Source organism: Anopheles gambiae, chromosome 3, assembly GCF_943734735.2.
Source record: "Anopheles gambiae chromosome 3, idAnoGambNW_F1_1, whole genome shotgun sequence".
NCBI lineage: Eukaryota > Metazoa > Arthropoda > Insecta > Diptera > Culicidae > Anopheles > Anopheles gambiae.
The window spans coordinates 78,759,483-78,782,402 of NC_064602.1; the positions used below are offsets into that span (position 1 = coordinate 78,759,483).

At 41.9% G+C, this 22,920-nt stretch overlaps 2 protein-coding genes across 2 annotated transcripts; one reads left to right on the plus strand and one right to left on the minus strand.

Annotated features, from left to right (window-relative positions):
• Positions 1-5,519: 5,519 nt before the first annotated feature.
• LOC1270613 (GDP-Man:Man(3)GlcNAc(2)-PP-Dol alpha-1,2-mannosyltransferase) lies at positions 5,520-16,880 on the plus strand. The gene is made up of 3 exons (XM_061653058.1): positions 5,520-5,744; positions 5,897-7,349; positions 7,424-16,880. The coding sequence occupies exons 1-2, from the start codon at positions 5,725-5,727 to the stop codon at positions 7,311-7,313; spliced, it is 1,437 nt and encodes a 478-aa protein (XP_061509042.1). The 5' UTR covers positions 5,520-5,724; the 3' UTR covers positions 7,314-7,349; positions 7,424-16,880.
• A 963-nt stretch (positions 16,881-17,843) lies between these two features.
• Positions 17,844-21,104, minus strand: LOC1270612 (phenoloxidase-activating factor 3). The gene is made up of 5 exons (XM_061653059.1): positions 20,785-21,104; positions 20,337-20,491; positions 19,519-19,769; positions 18,492-18,682; positions 17,844-18,399 (listed from the first exon to the last, which is right to left on the minus strand). The coding sequence occupies exons 1-5, from the start codon at positions 20,885-20,887 to the stop codon at positions 17,996-17,998; spliced, it is 1,104 nt and encodes a 367-aa protein (XP_061509043.1). The 5' UTR covers positions 20,888-21,104; the 3' UTR covers positions 17,844-17,995.
• Between the last annotated feature and the right edge of the window lie 1,816 nt (positions 21,105-22,920).

Below are 22,920 nucleotides of genomic sequence, written 5' to 3' on the forward strand. Positions count from 1 at the left end.
CGGTGGCACACAAATTAATCACTCGGCAAAACCCCCGTGCACGCATCGTTGCACAACATCGAACGTACCGGCGGTGCGCCATAATTGCATTCCATTTCGCAAAATTTACACTGTATGGCCAGAGCTTTCCGCACCGTCCGGACCGCACTGTGACGAATGCCCTCTCGGGTGGTGGTAAATGGTTCGTTATGCGGTTATAATGAGGTGGTGCTGATCGTCCACCAACTTATCGAAACGAAGATGGTGTGTGTGTACCTCATTGACGCCATCTCATCTCATCAGGGCCGTTCCTCGCCACGGTCGTTGTGGTTAAAAGGCGTTTGGAGTTCTCAGCAAACGGTTGACTTTTCTACGCGGCTCGGGCTCACAAGAGGGGTGGGGTAGTACAGTGCAGTTAATTGGATTTGCTACCGAGGACTGCAGCGATGGGGAAGAGGATAAAACGCGTACAGGTTGAACGTACGCTGTAGATGCTTGGAAGAAATGGTCTCTCACAAGGCTGGTGGTGCACCTTGGCTGGCTTCTGGAAAGGGAAGCGGTACTACTAGCGGATGTCCTGATTTTCTCGCATCCGGCGGTGCGCGGGAAGTGCTGACGATAATTCTTGGAGTAGGCAAGACCGATGCAAATTTACGCTGTGCACGGTTCGAAGTGTATTGATTGCAATCGGCAAGCAAGGATAAAAAAGTAAATATTACAGTCCAGAATGTTTAATTACTTGTATTTAATTTCTTATAAGACAGATTCCAAAATAATTGCATTAAAATGTGCTTCAAATCATTGCCAAATCATTTTAAATCTTCTAACGTCCTATTGGCAGCAGGGGCCAATACACCAATACGGGAACGACCGGTACATGCCCACCCATTGTAGACGCACGGATGAATAGCGATGCATTTGCTTCCTTCTGTGTAGAACAGCGGTGTCAAACTCAGTTGACACGCCATTCCAGCAGATCATAGAACAGCAGAACATTTATCTTAATTACATTTCAATAAGGTTGTCAATATCACCAAGTGCCTAGCTTTATTTTTTTAAATAGATATTGAGTTATTCTTTCGTACAATATCAACTATAACTATGTATAAAGGTCCGGGAACATTGCTTGTAATCGATAGTGTAATTTATATTTTCACTAGCGCATCTGGAAGCGGCAGATTGAAGCTTTTTTTTGGTCATCGAGGAAATGGTCGTGTCGGATCTCAAATCAATTAGTTTTTTCACCGTTTTTTAGGCGGATATGGGTGAAATACTTGCACAACATATTTGTCTATCAACTAGGAAGCTTTTACAGCTCAGTTTAGGTAAAACACAACAATTTTTTTGGAAAAAATTCTTCGATCAGCAGCCGCCAGATGCGCTAGGGAATATCGAAATGACACTAGCGATTACAAACTATGTCTCCTGGCCTTAAAGGCCCCTTATTTCCATGTAGAGTGCATATATTAACCTTTTCCCTATTTTATTCCTTCTTTTTTTGTCTTATTTCTTTTTCTTGTGTCCTGCTCTGTGTATCTATCAGCAAGAACGGTGAGTCGAACCGTAAGTGACACGGAAAATTGAACGAAGTTTCGATCAAGAAGACTTGATTTCTTCCAATTTTACATGTTTTGAATAGTTAAAAGGCTTCAAAAAGTAGAACGTTCATCAATTCGAATTAATTGACATGATTCCAATATTATGCTGTTCGATTTGAAGACGGTTGGTCCATTCAAACGGTCCATGGTATGATTATTGAGTTTCTCACAGACTTATGGTTCGTATCGGGATTAGCGTTAGAATAGTTGTTAGCATGAATTGTGTAGCTTTGATTTGTATGGATATTTTCTGTTATTTGCTGAACATTTTCTACCACTCATCTACAATAATGGATCTACAGTTTTTCACATTTAATTTTTACGGGTTTTTCTCGGGCCCTATCAAACTTCGTGTAGATTTGCGTGTTTGACATCTCTGGTGTCGTGGCTGGCGGGTTGAAAGACGGCTCGACTTTGTGGTACAATTTTCTACTGCCTTTATGTGATATGGTTGCTATTTATATCTATATTTGTTCGGTATGCCGTACATTGCGCCCTGTTGTTGGTCATCGCGAAAACACAACCCCTGACATCGGTACCCGATTCACGTTTTGGCATCCCAAACCGGTGGAGAAATCCATAACTTGTCATTGTTTTGTTTGCGGTTGTAAATTTTATCTCCCGCTCCCCGGACATTCCTCATCGTCATCCCGGACGTCCCCAAGCCAGTCTGAGCGCGCGAAACAAACAACACACTAGCAGCCATAGTGTGCCAATTTTTGTTTCTGCCCAGCAATGCGTGAAAGTTCAATGTTGTGCGAACGATGCTTTAGCCCCTTTCGTTTGGGCTCCCTCACTTTCCAGAATTTTGGAGCTACCGTCTGTGTAGCTCTGAACCTTACCAGCGTAAAACGCCATACATCATGCGCTCTCTCGCATGTACGCAAGGTTAAAACGGGACTAGCACCAGGCCGGCATTACTCCTCGATTGCTTTACTCAATATGCACGGTTAGAAAAACTTGAGAAAATTCATGAAAAATACATAAAAAACCGACCGCGAAAAAAGTTTACAAAATTCATAACTTACATTTTTTTGTCACCTCGTGGTTCACGAGTAGCATCTTCCACAACTTTCTCGCCAGCAAGATGAATGGAGATTGAAAAACTTTTTAACCGCAACACCGTAGTGATTGGTAGAAGTGCGTAAACAACTAAAATTCGTGTCAGAGAACGTAACATTTGTGTCCCTCTGCATAAAAGGAGTGAAATAGGCCGATATGGCGAGGTTGTCCTTTCGACGCTGCAATAATTAGCAATTGACCACGGGAACTTTCTGCATTGTTTAACTTAATATGAATATGAAAGTTTCCAGTCAGTCGTCAAAGTTTTTCGATGCAATAGTTTAAAATAAATTAGCTGTCAGCTCTCAATACTATACCCTGAAATTTACATTAAAATCTTACTAAAGCATTTTACATGAAATTTATAACATCTATTCTCTAAAAGTATATCTCTAAAAACAACCAAATATAATTTCTAGTACAAATTCTCTTCTCCAAACTAAAGAAAATATAGTAAACCCAATTCATTCGAAGGGGAATAACTAATGGTCAACAATCGAAGAATTCGAAAAAAAACTATCGATACTACACAGAAGAAGTTTGTACCCTGCAGACGTCGTAAAATTGTACGATTATACACCCTTCTTATATCCTCATTGGTCGTATTTTGCGTGATGAATAACTAGCTTTGTGTTCGAGTACGGATTTATTACATACACTTATGTGCCGATAGGCAAGTGGTAACCCTGGTTACTTTTATGCTTGCTAGTCGTTACATTTTATCATAATGATTTTTGTTGACAGTTTATATTCACTGTTTAGTGATAAACTTTTCTTTTGTCTGTAGTTGTTATTTCTCTGCCGCTGTAGATGATCTTGTCTATTACATGCCATAAACTTTCTGGACTGTTTACCATGTCAATAATTATATATCACGGAACGAAAGCGTTTAACAAAGGGTTATTTTTTCGATCGTTTAAAATCGAGTCATTATTATTATTTTTAGAATGTTGCTAACTATGTTAAAATGTCGTCTTAGGCCTAAAATACTCGACGAACAGCAGCCGCAAAATTCCGCCTGTTGAAAAACCTATGTATGTGACATTTCGGAAAAGTTTTCGTTGACAGTTTGTTCAAGGGTTTGACAGCAGGCGGAATTACGTGCCCGCGAAATTCCGGTTCGTGTATTTTCGGCCTTAGAAGATGAATAAAGGTTTCAACTGGAAAAGCCCTTTCCACATGGAAAATCCTTGCCATGCTGTCAGTACTGTCAGTTTGTCTAAAAACGTCAAAATCGTTTTCGGGCTTGAGACCCGTGACAGTGCTTCATCGGATGCAATTTTATTGGAAGGCCTGTTGAAATTACAAAAAATATTCCGGAATGCATTTTTCATTCACTTTAGCAGTATGATCCCAAGCGCCACAGATTAAGCTTAAACGACTGGAAAATTGAATATCCATAGAAAAAAAATGAAAGCTCCACAGCTTCATTGGTTTGATCAATAGATGGCGTATTACAACTCATCATTATATTGCTATCCTTTTCTTGCAATGTGTTTCGGCAAGTTTCATCTTATCATGACCTATATAGCCTTCTAACTTTCCGAGCAAAAATCTATTTGAATGGTCGTGTGGTCAGATACGTGGGTATCAACACCAACGACCATTACTCAAATCTCACTTGCTTCAGTGCTGGTGGTTTCCGTTGGAGTTTAGTATTTAAACAATCGTGTCGCCGTTCTAGTTCTAGCGATGCATAACTTCAATGCGAAACCATACAACAGTACAGAGGAAATGAGAAAGCTCTCCTCCAAGCGATGAAGCTCAACTGGTTGGGGTATCCCACCAACAGAGAGCGCCACCAGCTTTTTCGCTATTTTTAGAATGCATGAGTCGTTTGCCGTCTGCTAAACGAAGTCTTTCTATATTCCGTTTAGGTAGAGAACTTGAGTCGTTTAGAAGCCGTTTAGTGGTCGTTTAGTGGATTTGTGGCACTTGGGATGTGTTTGGCAAATCTGGCAAAACTGACAATGGAAAAATAAATGTTTGCGTTTGACAATTCTTGGAGCATAATTTCCCTGATTAAATACATGACAAATTTAGAAAATCGTGTACAAGTTGTCTCCGAGATACGTTATTTCCGCGTATCTCAAATTCCCGCGAATTTCCGAATCATGCGGTTTCCAGTCAAAATACAGTAGAACGTCGATTATCCGGGCAGCTCGGGACCGGACGGTTGCCGGTTAATCGATTTGCACGGATAATGGTCCAAGAAATGTCATTTTCATATAAAAATTATTTTATTACTAGTTTTTTATTAGTTTTTTGATTAATCCAACTTGAATAAATCGAATAATCGTTAGTAAAATATCATTTTAATCAATAACTACAGGTTTAACAACTGTTCATGAACAAAAATGAATTTATAAAATATCGCTAGACACTTTAGAGCTGCACAAAAATCTGGTTGCCCACTTGACTATCGCTGCAAATTTTCGCTGTACGTTTGAACAGCTGTCACATTTATGCGCACGGTTAAGCCGCCCGCCGGTTAATCCGCCCCCGGATAATCGACGTTCTACTGTATAGCTAGTTGCAAAAGTAATTTTGCTTTATACGGGTGGTTTTAGTCATCAAATTATTTATTTAATAGGATTCTAACCGAAAGTTAATATTTTGAATCGTTTTAAATGATTTTTATAGTTTGATCAAAAAGAAATTTATTTTGTTTTTGACAATGTATGTGTCAAATTAGTACAATTTGTTGTCAAATTAAGTAAACTGCGTATTACTGCATCCTTGTATAAGAGGTAGCGCGTTTCTCGGGGACTGCCTGTATTGTGGAGATGAGTGTTCATTTTTGCTACTTGGGTGCCCAAAAAGTTGTAACTAACGCGGGTATGCGTTTTTTTCTCGCACCAATGGACTGTCGTCGATTCTAGCAACCGTTCTTGCTCACCGACTGTCATGTGGCGTCAGGCACGCAGCTCCCACGTAGAACATTCCGCGTCATTGCTGCAAGCGATCGAAACCAGGTGCGATGTGTGGTGCGATTCAGTGTTAAAATAAACATCAGCCAAAAGTGTTGAGGACAGCACATCAATTGCTTGTGGCCGTAATCGAACTCTCGTTGTTCGGCTCAGCAATGTTCTGCTGGTGCAGCTTGTAAGTATAGTGGGGCAGTTTCACTTATCTAGGTTTAGCTCAAGCGTTGGAGAAGGGAGGTGGGGAGAGAAGGGACCATTAGCTTTAACAAACCCAGCAACCGCTTCCTCCATCACACGGCTTCATGCTTTCCCTTCCCCTTCGCTTTGCAGCGTCTACGTCCTGTTCTTTCTGGGCTCATTCTTGGCAATCGGCCTGCTGACGGTGTGTTTGCTGTTGCGACAGCTCATAAAATTCCAACGCCGGAAGCGGACCGATCCGTCCGTCAAGCATGTAGCATTCTTCCACCCGTACTGCAATGCGGGCGGTGGCGGCGAACGGGTCCTGTGGTGCGCCATCCGGGCGCTGCTGACCCGGTACGAAAACATCAAACTGTTCGTCTACACCGGCGACACGGATGCGAAGCCGGCCGACATACTAGCCAAGGCGGAGCGTAGCTTCAACCTCAAGCTGGCGGCGGATCGCATCACCTTCGTGTACCTCAGCAAGCGCTGCTGGGTGGAAGCGTCCAAATACCCGCACTTCACACTGCTCGGGCAAAGCTTGGGCTCGATTGTGCTCGCGTTTGAGGCGCTGCTCAAGCTGCAGCCGGACGTGTTCATCGACACGATGGGGTACGCATTCACGTATCCGGTGTTTAGCTACTTCGGTGGGTGCAAGATTGGCTGCTACACGCACTATCCCACCATCAGCACCGACATGCTGCGGCGCGTCCAGTCGCAGACGCAATCGTTCAACAATCGAGGCTATGTGGCGAAGAACCCGTTTGCCACGTGGCTGAAGATCGTGTACTATCGGCTGTTTTCGCGCATTTACGGCTGGGTCGGGCGGTGCGCCGACACGGTGATGGTGAACTCGTCCTGGACCGAGAACCACATCATCTCGCTGTGGGATGTGCCGTACAAGACGCACCGCGTCTATCCGCCGTGCGAGGTGTCGCAGCTGAAGCGGCTAGAATCGCTGACGGACGAGCGGGACGAGCAGATCATCATCCTGTCCGTCGGCCAGTACCGGCCGGAGAAGGACCATCCGCTGCAGCTGCAGGCAATGTACGAGCTGCGCACGCTGCTCAACAACGACGAGGCGCTGTGGAACCGGCTGAAGCTGCTGATCGTCGGCTCGTGCCGGGACGAGGAGGACCGGGTGCGGGTGAAAAACATGCAGGATCTGGCGAAGCATCTGTCGCTGGAAAACGCGGTCGAGTTCCGGGTGAACGTGCCGTACCGGGAGCTGCTCGAGTGCTACCAGCGGGCCACGATCGGGCTGCACTGCATGTGGAACGAGCACTTCGGCATCAGCGTGGTGGACTGTATGGCGGCCGGGCTGATCATGGTCGCGAACCGCTCCGGCGGACCGCTGATGGACATTGTCGAAACGTCCGAGGGCAGCCAGAACGGCTACCTGGCGTTCGATGCGTACGATTATGCGCGCTGCATCGCCAACATACTGTACAACACGCCGGAGTACAATGCGCGCATCCGGGAGGCGGCCCGCGCCTCGGTCGAACGGTTTTCCGAGAAGGAGTTCGAGAACGGATTTCTGCGTGCGATTTCACCAATCATGGATTGAAGCTTCGCACAGCACCGTTGTACCCCAAAGCTCAAGGTTAGTAATCGTAATCCGCCTGTTTGGTGTTTTGCTTTTTGTATCTCATTTTATCACGTTCCCTCTGTTTCTAGAACCTCTGTATACACAACGAAGGACTTTCGGAGTTAGCTTTAATTGCTCTGTTGCATCGTTTCTTCATCTACATTGTAAAAATGTTAGCAGCAACGAGATCGACCAGCGTACATGTGGTGAGCGAAAGTAATATCTATGTGCAATCAATTTTGGCGACCGCGCACAATCTTGTTATTATTATTTTTGAATTTATTTGATTTATATTGTTCTTTAACCGTGCAAAAGATGTGATATGTAGTATATTTTGGAAGTACTGGTATAATTTCAGCGTTACAATATTCAGATTAGTCCTTCGAAATGTCAGCGAAAGCCTTAAGCTTATAATATTTGATAATTTTTCTGCATGCTCGAAATATGATAGATCCGGACACACGAAATTAAGCTTAACATTGAAGCTATATGGTCAGACCTTGAAGTATTTTTTGTGGATATTTGAAGGACAAGCCGAGTCCCTTCTGGCAGCATTGGTTAACGATTTTTCGATAAATACCTACCTGCATTTTGAGCAGGGTAAGATGTTCAAGCAGTTATTACTGCAATAACTTTCCTTCTTTCATCATTCTGTTCTCTCAGTTCTGTTCAAGGTTATTTTTAACCTTTCGTTTCGTTTACATTATGCAGCCCTTTGCCTACCCGTGAACCCATGTACTCTATGGATAGTGAGCGTACAATTCGAATTACAATTCGAACAAAAATAATTCATGTTTTTTATGTGTGCGTTTGTAACCAGCACTGAAGCGTCGTGATTATTTACGATCGTTGACCATAATTTTTGGTATGGGATATTCCACTCCTTTACACTCGATAATGTGTTTCCCATCGCTTTTTTTCTACGATGTTCAAGGCAATACTTCGTTCCTTGATGTCTACGTAATGAGAAATGAACAATGTGTTCGTAGCTATGTGTAGCTTTGTTCAGTAGGGTTCTAAGTTTTAGTACTATTGGTATGGGGAGCCACTGAACCACTGTCTCCACATCAATGATAGAACATTCGAAGACATATGCTCTTCGTGCTCAAGGCAATGTTTTTCGAGAATATTTATTACATTCACCTGAACATGTCCATGGACATGGCGATGTGCCTAAACGTAAAAATCCTTTTTTTTTTAATTCTTTCTACATCCATTTAAAAGTGATATACCATGCTCATTTCTAGAATAGTAGCCGTACTAAATCCTTCATCATTAAGGTTTAGGATGTACCGTTCTTACGTGTAACGTTCTTTATCGCTTGTGTCATTTATTTATCTGATTTTTAACAGCAGTTTATTTGTCCGTTTTTTCCGTTCCGTAGAAGTATTCTAATCGCTTTTCACCATTGGTGTCGCCAGAGATATCTTTTTTCTGTTCTCTTTCCGTTGATGATTCGTTCACTAGTTATCTTGTGTCGAACGCAATGTGTTTTATTTATTGAAAGTCTTTCAATTCATGAACCTCTTTCTTTAGCGCAAATATCTCACTATGTTCTTCGTTACTGGATTCTAGTTTTACGCTACATGCATTTATCTTCGCTCCACTTGAGGCAGGAATGGGTAGAGAGATAAATCAAAACTCTTTAAATAAGGAGTCGATAGATGTAGTCGTTGTAAGTTAACCTAGTGCTGCAATCAAGTGTGGAATGATTGTAACATATTTGACGGGTTTTAAAGACATACTTAGAATTATTATTAATTAGGTTACTGGATACCGGTAGCCCAACGCCTTTTATAATTCAAAACTTCTTGCTACAGGAAGCGAAAATCGCGTAAAAGGCGTAAACCTTATCACATTAAACATACTTATATTAATATTACTAGTTACGCGTGACTGCGTCTGATTGGTGAATGTAGTAGTTTTCGAAGTTTGAGCAATCTAGGTATCCTGCCGGTACGCATCGGAAGAGTAAGAAGTAATTTGTCCGCTTCCATATGTACAATACGTGCAGATTGTAGCGTACATTGCATACTTAAATAACAACACGTTCAAGTAGCGCGTTCATCTCCCGATCCATGCATTTCGAGATTTAAGACAAAGCTTTTTTGTTGTACGACATTCGAGTGTTTGATGGGTTTTAAAGAGATATTTGGAATTATTATTAATAAGGTTACTGATACATGATTTTTGTTCTTAACGAAATTGGACAAATTGGATCGTCTTGCGCTTTCGTTTGAATAATCAGGCTCTGATACTCGGTACAATGTTTACCTCGACCCATTGTTTCACGTAGCGACTAACGCGCACATCCTGGTTTGCCAAATAACACTTAACTGTTCGCGATGTGTGCTTTGAGTCGTTATCATGCTGAAAGATGTAATGCTCTTCGCTTCCGAATGTTTCTCGAGCGTATGGCTACATCTTACGACTAATTCTGTGTTTCTGTACTAAGAATTATTATTAATTAGGTTATTGGATACCGGTTGGTTTTCGAAGTTTGAGCAATCAAGGTAACCTGCCTCCTGCCGATACGCCTCGGAAGAGTAAGAAATCTCCTCTGATACTCGGTACAATGTTTACCTCGACCTATTGTTTCATGTAGCGACTATTTCTCTCCGGTTAGATTTTGTGTTTTACTTTCGCTTTCTGTTTTCTGTCAGTTATGCTGACGTGTATTCTAATTAGTCGGTTGCGCGTCCGTCTCAACACGCAACGCACACGAAATGCACGTCTTGGCCCAAGCTATTGCGCAGCTATCCCAAGCACACACATACACGTCGTTCGTAGGAATTTCGTCAACAGCAAATTCCCAGTCGCATACACCTTTATCCTCCAATATCACGTTCTCCCGTTTCTTTTCTTATCCGCGTTTTAAAATCTGTCAGCCACGCAGCAAAATCCACTGAGCCATCTGCACAAAACGCCTCTGTACGCGACGGGTGGTTCAACAATACTATATTTGGACATCACTCTTCAGGTATAATTCTTAGAGCACGAGGGTGGAGTTTTCGGATGTTTCCTGAATATCACTGATGTTTCAGGTAGAGGACAAACACAACTGAATTAATTACACATTTCACTTAGTTTTGCAAATCGAGACTTGACCGACAAAGACTTAACAGCACCACTTCACAACTGCACGTACTGTGCGTAACTGTGATTTTAACTGTCTCCGACTGTCTGTAGCATCTGTCAATGTGTTTTAAACTATCATGCAGTTGTTTTAATCTTTCTACTAGTAGTTCTATTTTTGTTTCATTATTCATCATATTAGTTTATAAATTAAGAGTTATGCAGTACCTTGGAGTTCTCGTAGATGGTGTCCTGTCCGGTGTCCGGTGTGATCCACTGTCCCTAGGTTCAGGGATGTCTTCTCTCACCTCCCTGTCGGACAGTGAGCCCGTTTGAAGGTTATTATGTGCAGCTTTCGCTGCTTTTGTCTTACGTCGTTCCGTTAAAGTCAATAGTTACAGTTGATCCATCATAAGGTGTGTTTCAATAAGGATCATATGCATCTGCATCGATTTGGTTATGTTTTTACCTTTCGAGGCACGTTTAATTAGTCGCATGGTAACCTTATGCAGCCTTTTACGCTCTGCCTCTTCATGCAGCATAGCCGTCATGTGGTGTAGCTCGTTCCACTTGTTTTCCATAATGATGATATGTCTTTTCTGTCGTTCCCGTATTTATAGCACTTTTGTCACCTCACTTTTAAATGTTTTTGTTATACTTATTTCTTTTTCTGGTGATTCACTTTTTCGTAGTTTTTCTGCTTTTGGTTTAACCTTTTCACTCCTCTATATGGCTGTTTATTTCCATGTTTTTACTTTCGCTGTCATTTGCAGTCGCAACCACAGTGCTCCATAACAAATGAGCTCTCACTAGTAAACCTTGCACTTCGTCCAGCGTGATGGACAGGTTTTTTGATTCAATGAAAATAGTTACTCCTATTTCATGCAATTCTGCTTTTATATATTCCCTAATGCATGGCCTATCGATGCGTGCCTTGATCATGTGCAACATCCAGTTTATGGTTTGTACTAGCTCGAATTCAATTGTGTCATCCATCCTAATTGTCTATATATTTTCATTTTACACTTTTCTGCTCGCTTTAACTCGTTTTATTGTCTTTTACTTTGGCAGCGATAAAATTTTTAGTGCTCTATCGTGAGCCTGTTTTGATAAAAACTTGTATATAGCCTTTAACACTTTACACACGATTATAACTGAGAGTAAAATTATGAGGATGTTTATTTTAGCATCTTGTGATAAATGCTGTTCCGTGTGTATGTTTTGAGTTTGTATAATTGTTAGATCCTCATTGCCTTTTATTTTCGTTTACGGCTTGGCATTACCACTGCCCATTATTATATTGTAATCACTGTCTGCTCTTTTATATCACTTGTCACTAACTTACTGTACTAGTGGCACTAGTGCCGACGCGATCTTAATAATTTCTACTGGCGAAGTCATTGTTCGTGTAATGTTATCTTGATTTTTTTTTTCGTGAAACTGGATGAGTTCCGTTAATTCACAGTAGATTTTCCTACTGCTTCGTACCAGATTATTTAATTCCTCTTCCCTTATTTTCCCTTCAAGTCTGACAAGGTCGATCTGTAATTTTTCGTACCCGTCGCTAATTTGTTTTTTAATGATTCTAAGCTGACACGACCTAAAAGTTTTTGCAATATCTTTCAGCCGGTCTTTAATGGTTTCTAGGTTTGAAATATGTTCAGTTAGTGAAGATGCCATGAAATAATTTGACTACTTTTTTTTTCTTTAGTTATCTATAATTTCATTTATTGCGAGAGCCTTAACGTTTTCAACTGTGGCTGCCGCAGTATCTAAACCTCCTTTTCTCGGTGTAGCCCTCTTACAGAAAATGACGCTTTCTGTAGACGCAAGAATCTTTGAAAGGGTTACCTTCTCGTGTTGATTGAACATCCATTGCACGAACTGCAGTGCTTTCCTGTAGTTACTGCGTGCTGCTTGCTGTTGTTTTTTGATATTTGCTCGCATCTCGTCGGGGCTGTTTTCTGCGTCTGGTTTCGCTGTCGCTTCCATCTTGCAGATGCTGCCTCGGCTTTGAAGGGGAGCCTTAACGATTTCAACTGTGGCTGCCGCAGTATCTAAAGCTCCTTTTCTCGGTGTAGCTCTTACAGAAAATGACGCTTTCCGTAGACGCAAGAATCTTTGAAAGGGTTACCTTCTCGTGTTGATTGAACATCCTTTGCACGAACTGCAGTGCTTTCCTGTAGTTACTGCGTGCTGCTTGCTGTTGTTTTTTGATATTTGCTCGCATCTCGTCGGGGCTGTTTTCTGCGTCTGGTTTCGCTGTCGCTTCCATCTTGCAGATGCTGCCTCGGCTTTGAAGGGGAGCCTTAACGATTTCAACTGTGGCTGCCGCAGTATCTAAACCTCCTTTTCTCGGTGTAGCCCTCTTACAGAAAATGACGCTTTCCGTAGACGCAAGAATCTTTGAAAGGGTTACCTTCTCGTGTTCATTGAACATCCATTGCACGAACTGCAGTGCTTTCCTGTAGTTACTGCGTGCTGCTTGCTGTTGTTTTTTGATGTTTGCTCGCATCTTGTCGGGGCTGTTTTCTGCGTCTGGTTTCGCTGTCGCTTCCTTCTTGCAGATGCTGCCTCGGCTTTGAAGGGGTTGTGTTTGTTCTTTTGCTTTGCTGCGTTGATTCTTCCGGCTGGGCGCTGATGCTTCGCTTCCTGTGCTGCTCGGGTTGGAATGCGCACTTTTCACTCACTCACTTGGTATTTATACCTTTTTATTTTGGCAGTGACAAAACTTTGATGGCTTGTTTGTGTGCCTGTGCTATAACCATTTTGTACAATGTTTTAAATAACTTAACCACACAAATGATGACCATAAGCGCCAGAATCAAATTTAGTTTCAGTTCGTGGTCTTCGTGTTGCTCAGTGCGATCGATCCATGACAAATTGGATCGTCTTGCGCATTCGTTTGGATAATCAGGCTCTGATACTCGGTACAATGTTTACCTCGACCTATTGTTTCATGTAGCGACTATTTCTCTCCGGTTAGATTTTGTGTTTTACTTTCGCTTTCTGTTTTCTGTCAGTTATGCTGACGTGTATTCTAATTAGTCGGTTGCGCGTCCGTCTCAACACGCAACGCACACGAAATGCACGTCTTGGCCCAAGCTATTGCGCAGCTATCCCAAGCACACACATACACGTCGTTGGTAGGAATTTCGTCAACAGCAAATTCCGAGTCGCATACACCTTTATCCTCCAATATCACGTTCTCCCGTTTCTTTTCTTATCCGCGTTTTAAAATCTGTCAGCCACGCAGCAAAATCCACTGAGCCATCTGCACAAAACGCCTCAATTCCCTCTTCCACGTCCCTAAAGGAGTAGGGCTGCTGCACTATGCTCGGCTCTTCCTTCGGTGCTGCAATGCTAGCTGCCGCTTCAGATTTTTCATCCACATCATGATATTGATCCATAGTAGAAACATCCGCGCTGGACATTTCTTCACTTTCTACTAGTAATCTAGCCATTTCTTCTGTGGTTCCCGTTGAGGGCAACCCTTTTTGCTGGCACCTTTTCGCTAGGCCAGTCTTCGTGAATTCTTCACACAGATCAAGAATGCGCTGTTCCAGCTCATCCATTTTTGATCGGTCAACTTGTTTTGCCAAAATCAATCGGTCACAGGAACACTTTCCTTCACTTTGACTGATTCCGCTCACCTCACACTCACAGCCAAATCGAGTTAAGTCAATCGGTCACAGGATCACTTTTCCTTCACTTTAACTGACTTTCAGTCCACTGAACCGAAATTTGAGTCTAACTCTGATCACTAAATCAATTAGTCATGGGATCACTTTTCCCTCACTTTAATTGATTTTCTTAGATCAATCTACTCAACGTTGTAATCACTTTTGTCTGGATGTTCATCCCACAAGCTACACGTAAAACCACTGTTGTCTAGATGTTCATCCCACAACTACACGTAAAACCACTGTTGTCTGGATGTTCATCCCACTTCTGACATCAAATGTGGAGTTTTTTATTCGATTTAAGACAAATAACTCTTTATTGATGACTTCAGTTCACAACATGTTAATCGCTTCGCGGTCCGAATTCAACTCCCCGCGCTTAACCCGCGCTCCCGATTTTAACGCTGCTCTCTCGCAACTCGTTCCTAGTTCGTTCTCGTTCTCCTGATCTCGCTACCGTTATTTCTCTCTCCCTACCACTAGCGCTTTTCCTTTCTTACATATATTAACCCTAAATTTAAACTAGATTTTAACGAGTTTTTACCCAAAATTGAAGTCAAGTGCTTCCGACGTCATTATTGCGTCTTTGTTTGTTATTCTTTTTTTGTCTGAACAATACCGACTCCACAGCCGATACCAATTATTTACTCACCATAATTACATAATCTGATTTCTAATAAGCCTTTAGGCTCAATGTCTTTATAAAATATAAAAACATTTACGAAAGTGCAGTGCGTTACAATATTTCACACGCCTTTCATCCCTTCGGTGTGTACACAAGTGAGGTCAGCACCGAACAGTGGTAAGGCCACATAGTGGTCACCACAACTTATGCCAATCCTCTCATGTCGTCCACTGAAAGTAGGAATAGCACAAATGGCAACGACGTCTGCACTACAACAGACGCATTCACTAGTATGGGTGTCATTGCGTCTTCGTATAGCACGCGAAATTCTTGATAAGTCGCGTTTTCACTTTGATGATCACTTGCTGATAAGCTTTTGAACAACCGTTGATATGATATGATCCAGAAACTGTACATTTGCATCTTCCACCGCCCTTTGATAAACTCTCAACCATGTGTTGGATAATTCACTTTCTTCGTCAGCGGATTCACGCGAAATTCTTGATAAGTCGCGTTTTCACTTTGACGATCACTTGCTGATATGCTTTTGAACAACCGTTGATATGATATGATCCAGAAACTGTACATTTGCATCTTACACAGCCCTTTGATAAATTCTCAACCATGTGTTGGATAATTCACTTTCTTCGTCAGCGGATTTTTGCGAAGCGTCCCTTCTTCCACTTACTTCGTCGTTTACTATTTGTCACATATGATCAGTTTGAGTCCATTTCCTCGAAATGCGCTTCTGCTGCATGTCCCTCATCTGACTTGCTCCTTGCAGATTTTTTAAAGATGTGGCCAAATTTGTTACCCTTCCAACACTTAGGACCTTGCATCCTTTACATGATAGTAATATTGCGGTTCTTAAAATAAAATTATTCTACCTCTCGCAGCATTACTGTCTTTCGCGAGGTTCACGGCCTCTACTGTTTCATCTGCTTTGGAAATAGGCTCCACAGCGTCCCACAGATCCTCGATCTCTAGAAAGATTTCCTACAAATTTCCACGTTGATCGTTGACCGACTAGTCGTTCGATATCGGTGCTCGATTCCCAACCAATTTGATACGTTAATAATTATACCAGTACCATTCCAAAATTATATACAACCGAAATAATCTCCTTAATTTCAGCACGTTTAATATATTAATCTGAAAAAAACAACATGTATATTAATATTAAAACCAAGTTCAGTTTCGCTTCTTCTCAATATCAAAGCTCCTGTACGACACTTCATGTGAGTGTTTTACGTATTAAATCTTAAAAATAATTATTTCGGTCGCCAAAAGATTGCACATCGGTCTAAGCTGAATAGAATTGCCGGTTACATTTTCATTAAGAACAGTTTTTTTTAATATACACGATGCCTGCCTTTAGTGCTGTTACAGTATATAAGCTTTAATACCACATATCGGGGTTTTCCGAGTTTGGCGTCACGTTTTGCTATCGCCTCGTATGACGAGCGAATTAGCTGGACGTATCCACTATAATCATTTGAAAAGCGTCCGAGACGCTTACACAACGTTCCCGATGATGCCCCTTCTATTAATACAGAAGATTTAAGCAACGGGTCGTTCTTCTCTGCACTTGGCGTTGAAGACATAGCCCGGGGTTGGAATGCGACTGCTTGAGCAGCAGTGTCTTCGCGGTCGATCGGTTTTCCGACTGATTTCGCCAGGCCGACGGGTTTCCTATTCTGAGTGCGCGGAGGTACGTCGTCTGGGTTCGCAACCGGTTCTTTTGCACGGATCGTGCGTGGGCGGGGGTTCGCTTTAGGATTCATAGCGGGGGGTTTGACTACTAGTCGAGGAACCGATTTTCAACTGAATCTGATTAAAAATGATGGTTTTATTTTACCGGCGATATAATATAGTCTCCCCTCTAGCATAAGACGGTAAACTAGACTTTTATTTGGAGCGTTCGTGCTCTATAATCAACCAAAAGTAAATTGTAAATTTAAAAATGTAAAATTACATTTCTGTCGAATTAGGTGAAGTCTAATTAGGCCGAATTAGGCTAGTCGAATTAGGTGAAGTCAATTGGTGTTATAAAGTGAAATTTATTGTATAGTGTTTTATTTAATTGTATAGAATTCGCGCAGGTTTAAAACTAAAATTTTGAACTGTAATCTATAATAAATATTTAAAAACGATAATTAAAAAGTTTTTTTTTGTTATGAAATGTATGATATCACAAGAATGGTTGATTTTATTTTTAGTGAATGAGTCCTTAATTTTAACTTAATCGAATCGTTCAAATGATCATCATACCCGTCAACACTACATGGTGTATCCAGCAGTGTTTGGTGCGGAAGATATCTTCGTGCTTTTGTAAGCTGTTTGAATAATGTAAGCTGTTTGAATGAATAATAAAAAAAGTATTTATTAATTTCTTTTTACACGGTTCATGTCAATTTGGAACAGCTTCCTATTGATGATGAGAATGTCATTCCAAACCGAATGATCCCAACATGGGATTAAACATTACGATGTTTTAAGTCATTCAGCCATGAGTTGGCCGAGTGAGACTGGAGCAGTGTATATGTTTTCCGTTTCGTCGCGTGGAGAGAGGAGAAGGGAGGTAAAACAATGATAATGGCATATTTGTCACTTCATGAATCGGTGTGAGCAGCAGTTTGCAGAAAGGTCCTCAATTATTTTTTATACGAACTTCTTACCATTATTTCATTATGGGTATGTGTATACTCTAAAAATCGTGAGACTGTCAAAGGATTAATCAGGCTCGTTTATAGGAATGATAGTCAATAATCCGATACAAGTAACACCTGCGTTAGTTTGCATCTTTTCTGTCTTTTTCCTCCCCTAAAATTGATTCCTCATTCAAGAGATTTTAATACATTGTTATCTTCACCTACCTCCTGGCACCTGGTCTCACTGGCGAAACCCTCTTACCTGCGTTAGAGAGGAATATTTCTAGAAAAAGTATAGTTGGAACACGGATAATAGGTCAAAGTATATATTTTATCCCAAATTCAATTTCTTTGAAGTTTAGAAGTTTTTATTTTTATTTTTTTATTCAATATTTGAATATTTTCGTGAATTTTATCATTCACGTCACGCAATGTCATCTTTGTATTGAACTGTAATTTCTCAACAACACGGATAAACGGTTTCCCACTCTATAGAAGTTGACAAGAGTTATGCAGAATGGCGTTTTATTTTCGCTCTCTTTTTTCCTCTCTCTCTCTCTCTCTCTCTCTCTCTCTCTCTCTCTCTCTCTCACACACACACACACACACACACACACACTCATTCACTCATTCTTCCAAATTGTCCAAAATCCAGTCGATGTAATTTTCCACACGAGTGTATACACCAGGAGCAGTTTCCTTACCGCATGTTCTCAACCCGTACGACACCACGCCGTACTGTACGAAACGTGCGTTGACAGCGACCGTCTTGAGCGGTCCACCGGAATCACCGCTACAGTTGTCGGTCCGATTCGCTCCGATCGCACACATCTGATCGCTATTGACGGTGACGTATTTGTCCTTCCTTTGCAGCAGCTGCTGGCACACGTCATTTGGAAGCTCTCTGAGCAGTCCTACTTGTAGTACGTCTGACCTTGTATTGTTTTCCGTCAATCCCCAGCCGGAAACGTAATAGATTTCCTTTACTGTGCGCATTTCCGGCGACACTGGCAAGCAGATCGGCATCACATCTGCACTTGGTTGGTAGAATAGAATAGGCCGTACCGCGGATGAACCGGGGTTTAGAAAATTCTGCGATGTGTCAGCTGTTTTTGCTACTTACTTTCGTTATAGGACGCCTCCGATGCAAGTCGAATCAGCGCAATATCGTTCACCTTATGTCGCGCACTGTAGTCTTTGTGTTTGATCGTTCGCTCCACGGCAATGTCCTGGGGTGGCAAAGCGCACCGCTCCCCTCGCTTGTCACAGTCGATATCGCTCTGCAGATCGAACTCGCCCAAACGTACCGAGATTCTGGTGTTAAAAAAATAAATTAAAAAAGAGATAATGTAAAAATGCAAACCTGCGCTTGCTGCGTTGTGCAAAAGGCACCTCGATCGTCGATTATCCGGACGGTACGGGACCGAAATATGTAACTGGCTGCCGGTTAATCGATTTTCAAGGACAATGGATGGTCCAACAAATGTCAGACTCTCATAAAAAATAATAAAAAAATAATTTAACAACATGACCATCATTGAAAATGTTCGCCACCATTGAACAGCTGTCAGATTCATGCGCACAGTTAATTCCCGTCGTCCCGGATAATCGACGTTCTACTGTATTGTCTTATAAAAGTTGTAACAGACGTTGTATCTCTTAGTACAGTCGTCAGCTCACACGACTTAACAACATGCCCGTCGTGGGTTCAAGCCCCATTAACCGTGCTGTTATAAAAACTGTTAAGAGCCGTCATCTCGATATCAAAGAGCCCGCACTTTGCCGATCGCTGGGATTAGTAATTTAAAGAAAAAAATACAACCGGCGTTGAAAATAATTAAACAAAATCGTTTTCATCTCGGTCGGCTTCCGCTTTTGTGCACTGTGCAGCGTTAGTTATGTAGAGATCATGAACGGTTTGTCAAACATATGAATCGTCTGAAGTCGTCTAATCAGGAGAATAGATACAGGATTTACTAGAGATGTAGGGAAGTAGTGTTTTCATGTAAAACCGTCCATAGAAGAGGGGTTGTGCGATAACAGATTGTCTAAGGATGACACGGGACCGTCATCAGTTTCGGAAGCTCCTGGAGCAGGTACAAACGGCGTTTATAGTGCCGGCGGATAAACAATGCATATGCTTTACTTACATAGCTTTTCTCGAAAAGCAATGGGCTGCAGTCAGTACGTAGCGCTTGTTGATCAACGTACCGCCACAAACGAAGTCAAGTTCCGTGTCTTGCAGCAGTGCCATCCAGGGATACTGGAACAGTATGGCGTCTATGCCGTTGGCAATCTTTTCCTCGATGTACGGACCGCACTTTTCTAGATCGAGCAGCGTCAGGTTGCGCTTACGATGGTTGTTGCTGTCCGCTTCCTGCTGACAGCACACCTTGAACAACTGTTGGTAATAGAAAATGTTTTAAAATCCATTCAATTTCTTTTATTTCTTTGGCATGTTTAAACCTAATAATAACACTTGGCTGGAACGTCTCGTAAACACCAAACGAAGAAAATCCTTGTACCGTGAAAAGATATTGAGCAGACTCCATAACAGTTCCTTTCCCACGATTTATTGATCAATTCCCATGATTTTTTGGTGCGTTCCCACGATTTTTTGATCGTATCCCATAGATTTTTGGTTGGTTCCCATAATTTATTGGTATTTTCCGATTGGATATTAATACAATTGGACCAAAAAATACTGGGAAACGACCAAAAAATCGTGGGAACGCACCAAAACAATATGGGAACCCACCAAAAATTTATGGGAACCATCCAATAAATCGTGGGAAACCCCGTATTTAACCTGCTGGCACAATGTTCCTACATCGGTCTTGGAACTGTAGTAGTTTAGGGGACCTTGAAACGTTTAAAATTAACGGACTCTTCCCTCGTTTTGCTTGAAAAAATCGAACACGAGATTGTGCAGGTTTGGACCGCTGCGCGTTTGCTTGTGCATACTTACAAATTTTCCGTTGTTACTTTCACGGTGGCACAACTTGTCGCGAAAATCGTGCTTCAAGCTGTCGGACCATTTCTTGGGATCGGTGTGGTGTGGTCCGAAATGTGCACACTCATTTATGTCTATGCAGGATTCACCGCCTTTACACTGCTTGTACTCTGCGCGGAGTTTAAGAACAGTGGCGTTAAACAAATACAAATAAACACACACGCACACACACACACACACACACACACACACACACACACACACACACACACACACACACACACACACACACACACACACACACACACACACACACACACACACACGCACACACACACACACACACACACACACACACACACACACACACACACACACACACACACACACACACACACACACACACACACGCACACACGCACACAAATATCCTTTCGTTGGAATTACAGTAACTTATACTTACGCGCCACTACGATCTGACAGCATGCGACAATCAGCAGTGCGACTGCCACTACTCCTACCATGGCTGATGCCATATTGTTACGAATCTTCACAGCTGAACCCATAATAGGAAATTATCGCGCTTCGGGCTCTAATTTCGGTAGGTGCAAATATGCTACCGGCTCAGTCACACGTTAACGTTGGTGCGTTGTCCCCAGAGCACGCACTGACAACTCACTTATCGCGCGCCCGTACACACGACGAACCCGGCACGACTGATGAGGCGCGTGCCAAATGCATGCCAATTTAAGAGTTCCCAGCAGCGCTCACCCATCAACCAATGTGCGGACCTGCCTCCTGTCTTTCCTGTCTTCGCCGCGTTGCCGGTTGGCTTAGCAGAGCCTGCTGTGCACGAGCCTTCACCTTGAACGTTATCGCGTATAATAACGAACCAAAATCTCTCAAAAATCCGGTTAGTGTTGCGGTTTCCCAGTTTGCCATAAAAAAAAAAACTAAATTGATGCTGAAACCAGCATGCTAAATGCAGGATGGTTCTGAGAAAGGGAAAGAAGTGCCGCATACGGCCCGCGTGCCTTACTGTGCCCGATCACTGCGCTGCTACACACGATCCTCGGCACCGTATGTGCGAGTTGCTTTCTTCGGTAGGTCACAATCGCGAAGGTGTGTCCGTGAACTGAAGATGTTAAAATGTTGAATAAAAACGAGTTTTTGCACCAAACGTGACGTCTTCTACGTGTGTGTCTGTATTTTTTCCCTAATCTGATACAACCGGGAGACCACGCACCATAGTCGAAAAAGACGAAGTTCTATTCAAATGGAAAACGATCTGTGCTAAATTTATACGGGGAACCCCAACAAACAGGAATCGACGAGGTTATCAGCGGTGTGTTTTTTATTGTTTTATTTCTTTCTTTTGTAGAGAGTAAGACATTCTCATGCAATCAATCGCTTACGGCGCCTAATTCCGATAGCTTGAGACCATTAGTTTTCATCACTTTTGAATTTGTTGCAATATTTTAATACCCAAAATCCAACTTTACTCCAGCGAGCTGTGTAGTGCAGGAGGGTATGGAAGGCACACCTTCCCTGCATTAAGTTACTCTCTCCATCAATATAGCCCTACAATTGTTTCTAAAAAAACCTCTGTTTAACTTATGCATGTTTCAAGATTAACGAATCACTATCTTTTGTGTTAGAATAATTTTGCAATTATTCGTATCATAATTGTTTTGCGCTTTGGTTCTTGGCTCTTTTCACTGTCAAATTGTGGCGTTACAAACAGTTCGGCTTTTTCCACTGTGTCTCGTGGAAACGATTCGCAAGTGCTACGTTATGACAGTGATGATGATTGCAAACGCTGCAAACGTGAACATTTTAGATACTTATGAATTATTAGAATCTTTTATAAATCTTTAAGTATGCATGAATCTTCAAAGGTTCTTGAATGTGAACAGCTTCATGAACATTTGTAGGTTCGATTCGAGGTTTGAATTATTCATCATTGAATGAATTCTTCAAAAAATATTCATTGAAAGCCCTTTACAGGCTTTTGCGAGTCAATTAACAACATTTTGCTACTATTATCATTTCAAAACGCTTTATTTTTTATTATTTTTTTATTCAGCAAGAACGGTTTCGGTCGTATTGTGAATTGCTTGAACACGATTTAAACTCTCGATCACGCGAGGCGCAAGTCCCCCGTGACATCCTTTTTATTATTATCAGGAACTATTTTTCTGTTGCGAATAATACATGTTTAACTGCCTATAAAAAACGGCTTGTATCGTTTTTTTTTCGTGGTTCATTGTTCGATTTTAAATTTAAAATAAAGCTTCTTCCGAAGCCCGAATCTCCTAACACTAGAGCTGGGTGTATTTTTAACTGCCTATTGCCTGCAGCGAGGATCACCAGTTGAAAAGATTAAGACGAGATCTCTCCCACTATCCCGTGATTATAAGTATGTAGTATATACGGCCTACTCCGTCTCATGGACCGTATATATGTATAGAGAGGGTGTGTTCTGTGTGATATTGTTAGAAAGTACAAGACACAGGCAAATTATCATAACGTTACCTAAGGGCGTTTCCTATTTCCTTATAAAATATGGGCGAAATGTTTCTATTTCTTACTAAAAATA

Coding starts and splice junctions, on each gene's coding strand:
- LOC1270613 (XM_061653058.1), top strand. CDS start 5,725: ATGTTCTGCTGGTGCAGCTT. Junction 5,745..5,896: donor ATGTTCTGCTGGTGCAGCTT/GTAAGTATAGTG, acceptor TTCGCTTTGCAG/CGTCTACGTCCTGTTCTTTC.
- LOC1270612 (XM_061653059.1), bottom strand. CDS start 20,887: ATGGGTTCAGCTGTGAAGATTCGTAACAATATGGCATCAGCCATGGTA. Junction 19,770..20,336: donor AAAGTAACAACGGAAAATTT/GTAAGTATGCAC, acceptor TATTACCAACAG/TTGTTCAAGGTGTGCTGTCA. Junction 18,683..19,518: donor TGCTTTTCGAGAAAAGCTAT/GTAAGTAAAGCA, acceptor TTTTAACACCAG/AATCTCGGTACGTTTGGGCG.